The 9,505-nt window shown below is 39.7% G+C and overlaps 1 protein-coding gene across 1 annotated transcript; it reads left to right on the forward strand.

Moving 5' to 3' along the window:
- Positions 1-2,092: 2,092 nt before the first annotated feature.
- Positions 2,093-4,985, forward strand: LOC125521275 (AP2-like ethylene-responsive transcription factor PLT2). The gene is made up of 8 exons (XM_048686339.1): positions 2,093-2,491; positions 2,595-2,677; positions 3,311-3,319; positions 3,404-3,498; positions 3,586-3,659; positions 3,736-3,786; positions 3,973-4,055; positions 4,176-4,985. Exons 1-8 carry the CDS (start codon positions 2,229-2,231, stop codon positions 4,679-4,681), a joined length of 1,164 nt encoding a protein of 387 aa, XP_048542296.1. The 5' UTR covers positions 2,093-2,228; the 3' UTR covers positions 4,682-4,985.
- The last annotated feature ends 4,520 nt before the right edge of the window (positions 4,986-9,505 follow it).

A 9,505-nucleotide genomic window follows, 5' to 3' on the forward strand; every position in this document is an offset into this window, starting at 1 on the left:
GTTAGTAGTTAATGCTAGGCAATGACAATCTGTGTACCATGTAAGTCTGCATAATATAATCTGACAAAAGAAAAGGACCACGGAATAGAATACCAACAATCTTATCCAACATATAACTAATAATCTTGTTTCTCCTTTCTGTAACATAGGGAGCTTAGAAATAATAAGTTTACACAATCGAGATCTTCGCATTGGCTGACACAAGATATTGAATTCTCTTAATGCACAGATTCAGCAAAGTAAGGAGAGTGCGACTGAAAGTGCAATATTGACACCATGACTTCAAATCGATAGTCATTTCTGTCAATCACATTATGGCCAAAAGCGTTTATCTAGACAATGGAATAAGTTCATGTTTCATATGCACTTCAATATAGAATTACATAATGCGACTTCAAATCAGTAGTCATTTCTGTTAATCACATTATGGCCAAAAGCATTTATCTAGACAACAGAATAAGTTCATGTTTCATATGCACTTCAATATAGAATTACATAATGCCTACAAGCCTGTATAACATAGCACCACATATTCTCATGTGAAGATTGCCTCTATTATTGATGATATTCATGTGACAATCTTCTGAGACCACCAAGATTCATTTTAGAAAGCGAGAAACATGATATTTCGCAAGCAAGAAACTTGATTATATCACTGAACATTCTATATCCACGAGAAATTCACATAGAGCATTTTATGATGGACATGAACCACACTGTGAGGCCTCAAAATACCAACAATAGCATAAGATAGCAGATATATGTGTCCACATGTTTTCAGCATCCTTCAAAATTTAATAGGCTCAGTTACTATTTAGCACGCATCAATGACAAACAAGATCAGCACCTAAGCCATGCTCAATTGCACTCTTTGCAAAGCAATCTAGAATCAGCATTGTAGATATTACAAGACAAAAGCTTTCCTAGACTACCGGTTGTAAGGATTTTGCTAATCATGAAAAATAAAAATAAAATAATAGAGAAGACCTGTCATCACACAGCCACACTCCCATTTGTAAATCATATAGTTCAGGATGCAAGTATATAACTGATCAAACCTTTGAAGTGATCAACAAAGATTCTGCAAATCCAGCAATCGTCATTTGTTTCTTGGAGCCAAGAGTTTTAGCCACCACTAACAACAACTACCTGCATGACCAATACTTGAAAACTTTTTCTTGCCAATTCACTATAATGAGTGTATCGCTCAGTCAGACAGGCAACCAAAAAAAGCAGTCATGTTTATAGTAACTAAAATTTTACTTGTAGTAATTGAATCCCATAATAGTTTTTCTTTAAGAACTAAAAACTTACTTGTATATTAGTGGAACATGTAACCAAAAATTTGGTCAGACAGGCACCACATCGACCTTCTCTTTTCATTAACTTAGCATTTACTTGTATAGTAAGTAAATCCCATAACAGTTTTGTTTTAGCAACCGTAGTCTACATATTTTTGTTTCTTTTATACTTCAATTGCTATGTCTAAAATGAAATAAACGTGGGAGGACCATGGATCCACGACCAACAACTAAATTCTAATGCGTATCTGTATATTAGACTATTTCAATTCATAGCACCAAATGTTTCAGCACCGAATAAAATATAATGACGCACCATGAATGTTCTAGGCCACGGTGTGCAACAACTGAACAACATGCTCGCTGTTTTCCGTAACGGAGCTGGAGTGGTGGCCAGCCGGCTACCCCTAAAAACACGTGACCGAATTTGCAGCAGGAATCACGTTGTGTCCTGCCGGTGGCGCTCCGCATCCGGGAGCAGGAGGTGAGGTGGAGGGGGGAGGCAGAGGGTGGGGTGCTCACTCGGCTAGACCACATCGGCCGACATCGTAGTGGAGCAGATCCTGTTCCTACCAATCGCGCGGCGGTTATCTGGGCGCAAATCATCGGATGGCAGCAGACATGGAAGGCACAAGAAGGAGACCCTCCCTCGTGATATGGTTTATATCTCCAAAAATTATATTAACATTTATATATCTACTAAATGTGTATTCCTCGTTGCAATGCATTGGCTTCGTAAACATGCGCTAATGAGAAGCCGGATGATTATTTAGCCTAGACTAGAGGCAGCGAAGCGAATCGGGCGGAAACACAACGACGCAGTCACGCACCGGCTCTTTCCTCCACCCCTCGTAGGGCTAGCTAGGGTTTCTCCGCCCAAATCGTGTAATAATAACCCACTTGAAGATTCGCGCGAAAGCTGCGGCGATGGCCACCACCGTCCAGCCCCACTCCCCGGACCCAACAGCCATCACCACCACCCCTGCCCCTCCCCCTCCCCCTTCTCCACCTCGCCAGGAGAACCCGACCGCCGCGGGGGAAGGCGTAGAGATCGCGGCGCTCGATGAGCAGCCTGCCGCCGTCGCCGTCGCCGACAAGGGGAAGACGGCCCCCGGCGGCGGGAAGCTGGTGGCGGAGGCCATGCGCAAGTGCGCGGCGCCCCGGTCGTCGCGCTACCACGGCGTGACGAGGTGGGCAAGCTAGGCAGGACGTTGTTACTGTTCATTGGTAGGGCTGGCTGTCCCTGTGTGTTGTTGACTCGATTGTTTGTGTTCGTGCGTATGCTGGGGACAGGCTCAAGTGGAGCGGCAAGTACGAGGCACACCTCTGGGACAACACCAGCCAGGTTGAGGGGCGCAAGCGCAAGGGCAAGCATGGTGCGTAGTTTTGCTGTCCACACTCTAGCCTGCTCATTCAATGATTTTCAGAGCCCAACGAAACTATCTATGGTTTAACTTGGAAATGCTGAGAGGGCACTGATCAGTTATCACTTGCACTTGAATGGAAACACTGGGATAGTTGCAGGATGCACATACTGTGTCTTCTAATTTACAAATCATAATATGTGGCACCATAGTTCGAGTTACTAAAAGCGGACTAGGTCGTAATGCTAATATAGGATGATTGCTGCTCTGGATTAATGAATGTTTGTATGGGAATACAGGAACAACATCTCTGTTAGATCAGTAAATTGTTTATTGATATTCCTTCTTACTATGACACCTTGAAACCCTTGGTTGATGTAGGATGATAAATTTTGTGCAAGCGCAATAGAGTACACCTTTTTTCTTTCATAATAATAAGAGGAGAAGGGTATTATCAAATGTCTCTATTAAGTGTTTCTCTTCTTTCTGTAGGGATTAGGCATTTGAGAATCCTAGTGCTTTTTGTTATACAATGCAACATTTAATTGTGCACTTAGCATCTTCACTCTCCCTAACTGATTATTTTTCTTTGGATGTTCTGCATGGGATCGGTTTCTACCTTTGGCTGCCATTGTGCTTCTTCAGTGTACTTGGGTAACTTATACTGCCTGCCATCATAGAGTGAGTTTTGATTGAACTTAAAAACAGCTCAATTTAATCTTCATTTTGGCATTACAGGAAGCTATGTTACTGAAGAGAATGCTGCAAGGGCACATGACCTTGCGGCCCTGAAATATTGGGGCATAACTCAACCCACCAAACTAAACTTCAATGTATGAAGTGTTTGTTGTTTTGTGTATTTTGAGGAACTGGCATCTTGTTATACAGGAAAATGGAATTAACTTCTAATTGTTCTCTAGATTTCTGATTATGCAAAAGAAATTGAGATCATGAAGAGCATGAATCAAGATGAATTTGTGGCCTACATAAGGAGGTCTGTTATATAGTTGAATATTGCAGGTTTAAAACCTATGTGCTAGTTTTTCAAACTGTTCTTATGATTATTTCAGGCAGAGTAGTTGTTTCTCAAGAGGAACATCGTCATACAGGGGTGTAACAAGGTGCTATTCTATACTTCAGGAATACATATAAAGAATTATCTAGTCTGGTGAAATAAATTTGTAGGATTTTGATCCATCTTGTTTCCTTTTGCAACTGAAAATTTTCTGCTGTATTAAAACTTAAGAATTCTTCATGTTCGGTTCTACAGCAAATTTTAACTTTATCCACTCACTTGGACTAAACAGACGAAAGGATGGTAAATGGCAAGCACGTATTGGTAGGATTGGTGAGAGTAGAGACACTAAAGACATCTATCTTGGGACCTTTGGTGAGTACTGATTTTAGTAACTGGTGGCATTAACCTTGTGTTGAAAACTATTTTGAGTGAGAGAATCACTGTGAGTTGAAACTTATTGTGAATGAAGAAGGAATTGTGCTTGGTTGGCAGAAACTGAAGTGGAGGCAGCTGAAGCGTATGACCTAGCAGCAATTCAGCTCCGTGGTGTTCATGCTGTGACCAACTTTGATATCAGCAACTACTCCGAAGAAGGTTTGAAGAAACTAGAAGGCTCATCCGAGGTAGTGAACCTGGAGGACCAATCAGAAGTCACTAAGTTAGCTGTGACCAACTTGGATATTAGCCAACACTGCGAAGATGGTTTGAAGAAACTAGATGGCGCATCCCAGATAGTGAACCTGGAGGACCAATCAGAAGTCACCAAGTTATCTGTGACCAACTTTGATATTAGCAACTGCTGTGAAGATGGTTTGAAGAAACTAGAAGTCTCATCCGAGGTAGCGAACCTGGAGGACCAATCAGAAGTCACCAAGTTATCTGTGACTAACTTTGATATTAGCAACTGCTGTGAAGATGGTTTGAAGAAACTAGAAGGCTCATCCGAGGTAGCGAACCTGGAGGACCAATCAGAAGTCACAAAGTTAGCTGGACAATAGATATTAGAATAGCAACATGTAAATTATTTATTTCTTCCTTTTTATCTTTTCTCTGATCGTCAGTCTCTCCACCTTTCTCTTTTCTTGATTGATGATGAGAGTGTCTTTTCTTCGTCCACCTTTCCTGAAACTTTTTTTTTCCCCAAGGAATTTCCCTTCGCTGGTTGCCAACTCTATTATTTACCAGCTCCAGAGTAGGGTCGTGTGATGCTGTACTCTGTATTCTCATGTACACTGATTACAAACCATTGATAGTATTTGTAGACATTACAACACAAAGGAAGTTCATTCTTCTATTTTTGTATATTTGTTTTTATCCTCCTAACTCCAGTTTTGAATGCTGGTTTGTTCCACTGTCCTCATGAACAGAATACTCTGATATAGTGCATGATAGAAAAATTCACTCTTTGCGCTTCAAATGGGACAACAGACGGTGGTTCTGAATAACAGGACAGGTTTGATGTTGCTCCCAGATTTACGAATATTCGATTACATGAGCAAGAATCTGTCCTAGAAACAATTCACCATTTACAACAATCTATTTCATGCAGGAACATTAGATGCTACACATCGTTGTTTAATCTTCTGAGAACGAAGTTGACACAATTCACCATTTACAACAATCTATTTCATACAAGAACATTAGATGCTACACATCGTTGTTAAGAATCCATTTAATCTTCAGAGAACGAAGTTGACACGGGTTGCATATGACGACTGCGGACTAATACCCTTGTGGTTTCTCTTCACTCATCGCACTATATATATATAGGACGGCCGTTTGGGACACCTGGGTGCCCAGGCTCCTTGCCTTTCCACCACTCGGTTGCATTTAGATGTGTGCTATTGCAATGGGTATGTGTAGTGTATTAATGCATTAGTCGCTAATTGGATACCATAAATAAGGCTCATGCGCATCATGCATGGGAACAATTCTGTAGTAGAAAAAAAGGAAAGAGAATAATCTGCATGACAATGTTGCATATTTGGAGTCACTAATAGAAATAGGAGAGAGAGAGAGAGAGAAATCAGCAATAAATGCCTCTTGATTTGTATACATTCATGTTCTTAGGTATATGGAGATATTTTTTCATGCGTGTATTAATAGGAGGTATATGGGACGTATTTTTTCCAGTATAATCTAATTTAAACAAATGGTAGTAATGTGTTCAAGGAGAATAATTCATAGCTCACATATTAGACCAAATATCTCAAGCATATTCATAAATTTCACTTACCCACAGTTGTATTGTGGCTGAAACATTTTCCCGCTTTTATTACCTGATAGCTATTAGAAAACTATGGTACAAAAATGCAATGTGTTCTTTTTCACTTTAGAAAAGCACTCCAAGGAATCGAAACCCACAAATATTTTTAAATATTGTGGGTATGTCATATCCAATGCATTTTACATTATAAGAGTTAATAAGTGTGACATACCCATGGACCATATTCCAGAAAATATATACCCATTATATGTGACATACCTAGCAATAATATACCGCAAAAGAATAAACAGTTGCCATATTTAAAATATATAAAGATTGACATAACCAACAAACTAGCAAAACTATTGACATGCCTAGAAATTACTAAACAACACACAGAATAAAAAAAATGATATACACATCAGTTCTTTATACATAGTGGAGAGTATGTGATACGTACGATACATATATCATACAAAAACATAGCTATCTAGTAATTAGGATATAACGCCATTTTTTGTAGAGATAGAATATAATGTCCATACGGAAACTTGCACTCAATGTAAAGAAGGTATCATATACCCACAGATGTTTGAGACTTTTAAGAAAATTATAAGGTATCATGTACCCATAGTATGAGACCATACGTATGTGGGTAATGTTTTTTTCATCGAGCCCAACCTATTCATGTATCTCCATCAGTTTTTTATACATAGTGGAGAGTATGTGATACCTACGATAAATATATCATGCAAAAAAATGCCTATACAATAACTAACATACAATGTCCATTTTTGTGTTGGGATAGAATATAACGTCCATATGGAAACTTGACCCAATGCAGAATATAAATCAAGAGGCATTTATTGCTGATTTCTCTCTCTCTCTCTCTCTCTCTCTCTCTCTCTCTCCATATGGACGTTATACAATGTTCGCACCCAGGACATTATACGTGCATATATGATACCTTCGAACTTAATATGCACCATATGGAAACTTGACCCAATGTAGAATATAACGTTCGAAGGTATCATATATGCACGTATAATGTCCTAGGTGCGAACCTACATATGAAGTGGAACGAACGTTCCATACTCACAAATATTTCTTGGGTATATCGATTTTGGAGTATGTCACACTTTAATTATAATCTTGGTGCATATAATTTTGGGGAGAAATATTTCTTAGTATATCATTTCTCTTTATCGTACCTTGGGTATATCATTTTTGGGATGTATATTTCTTTGGTATATAATTTCCATCTACCGTACCTTGGGTATATCAAGCATGTCGTCTCTATTAAGGTATATATTTTACTTTGGAAAGATTCAAAGGACGATCATAGTGGGAGTAACTTAGCTAGTAATATAGCGCATTTCAAGATAAATTTGCTTATGTGGTGTGTATTTAATGAAGAGAGATGTGTTTAGAGTAACATAAAATGTTAGTGTGACATAGCGCTCCCCAAGCGGAGATGAGTCTACAAACTAAATAATGAAACCATCTATGACACTACTACTATGTTACTTTGTAGTATGAAGGTAGTAACTTAGACTAGTGTCATATGCATGACACTAGTATAAGTTTCTCTCCACTATGACCAACCTTACTATAGAAAGTTTTCTGCATGCTAATTATTACTACTAGCCACTAGAGCCTTACTATAGAGCATTTCCTATTTGCTAATTACTACAGTCACTAGAGCATAGTAATTGCATTACTATAGAGGGTTTATGGTGTTACACCTTCCTTCTTGCCAATTTATACTTACGCCAGGGCCTCAGTAATAGCATTACTATTTGGTATAAATCAATTATTTTAGCAACTAAAATAAAACCAAGATGTAAATGAAAGAAATGTAAAATTAGAAAGACCCAATCACAGCATAACTAGCTACGACCTAAGTACCCATAAAAATATTTTTGGATTAATACTAACCTTTTTTGGTATAATTACTTTCACACAAAATAAGTCTCATAATATAAATCATTTCATTATCATGTACCCTACACTAATTACGTGACTTCGTTCCAATGTTGCATTCATTGCAAACTTCTAGGATCCATTATCGTGTTCCCATAACTCATTACGGTGCAATTTGTAGGTGCGAAGTCGAGATCCATTACTATATTCCGTTACAGAGTTCCCATTCGGTGAAAGTGGTGGGCATGCTTCATCTAATTAGCGGATGACTAGTTGAGTCGATTGGGGCAAGCAACCAGAGCGCATGCTAATTATAATGCGCTCAGGCTTATATATATATATATATATATATATATATATATATATATATATATATATATATATATATATAGGGTTACTATATATTCTGTTACCCTACTTGAACGGACACGGTTTGCAGGTTGGACTGACGCGGTTTTTTACTTGAACTTATCTTCCAGCGTGTACGATGGCGGAAACAGGGGATGCAACGTGGAGCTTCTGGGCGTTCTCTGGCGCGGTGCTGCGGGCCATTTGTTGTCAGAGGAGACATGTAAGGGGTTCCGTACGTGCGCACACTCACTTGGTTGTGTTTTGCGATCTGGAGTCACCGGAAGTGACGGCGTGGGCATTTGGCGGCGGACGTGTTTTGGGTGTTGGTGTTTATCTCATGTTCGTATGCCTCAATTTTATGTCCGGTTTGTTGTTTTGGATGTGAGAATGATCTGTGGGTGAGAGTTTTTCGAGATTATTTGACTGTAATTTCTGATTAGAAGTTTTGGTGTTCTTGGTCGTTGGCCATCGCCGCCATGGAAATGTGTTCTTCTTTTTCTGATGTTTTATTTTTGAATTGGCGTTGCAGGGAGATAGTTGAGGATTGTCTGATTAGATTTTTGTTGTCAACTTTGCTTCTTGAGTTGTTTCTACCCCGGATTCCCATGTGATTTGGTCGTTGGCGGAGGTGGTGTTTGGTGGCTGACCGTAGCCTAGGATTTCTTGTAATCTGGTCAAATTGTGTAATTAAGTTGCGGGTTTTTCAGTGTTGTTTTGAATTGCTGCCGTATGTGTAGTTGGACTGCTCCGTGTCAAAGCTTGTATTACTGTGCATTGACATCGGAGCAAGTATTTTGTACTGGCTGCCTACCCATACCTCTGCACTTTGAATATAAAGCCCGAGCGCTCTGTCACTTTCGTTCCACCAGCTGCAACCAAAAGAAAAGCCAGATGGATCCTGAGCTGGGAGAGGTCACAGAGGAGGAGGGGGAAGCCGTCGATGTGAGGGCTGTAGAAGCGGAGCAGAGGAGGAGGAGGAGGCGCAGGCAGATGGCACGACGTGCTGCCGAGGAGGAAGTGGATGCAGAGTTCAACAGACGCCTTGCGCGCAAGGTTATGGATACTTGCAACTCCAATGAACTGGAGCTTGTTTTCCTAGATGGCAGGGGAAGGAACCATGTTCAGATCATCAGTTGGGCTAGGGCGAGAGCAACCATGGCTCCACATCCATCCACCAGGGCTAAATGGTGTTGTTTCTTTGATCATTATGACTGAAGTAGTGAATATTATGTTTTTAAGATTTGTGTTGTGAGGGAGCAGATGTTTGAATGAATAAATGAATTCAACTGTCTCCCTCTGAATGTGTTGTTTTATCTGCATATGTTTGTCATGTGTAGTTTTT

Source organism: Triticum urartu, chromosome 7 (genome assembly GCF_003073215.2).
Source record: "Triticum urartu cultivar G1812 chromosome 7, Tu2.1, whole genome shotgun sequence".
Classification (NCBI taxonomy): domain Eukaryota; kingdom Viridiplantae; phylum Streptophyta; class Magnoliopsida; order Poales; family Poaceae; genus Triticum; species Triticum urartu.

Coding starts and splice junctions, on each gene's coding strand:
- LOC125521275 (XM_048686339.1), top strand. CDS start 2,229: ATGGCCACCACCGTCCAGCCCCACTCCCCGGACCCAACAGCCATCACC. Junction 2,492..2,594: donor CGCTACCACGGCGTGACGAG/GTGGGCAAGCTA, acceptor TGCTGGGGACAG/GCTCAAGTGGAGCGGCAAGT. Junction 3,499..3,585: donor CCACCAAACTAAACTTCAAT/GTATGAAGTGTT, acceptor ATTGTTCTCTAG/ATTTCTGATTATGCAAAAGA.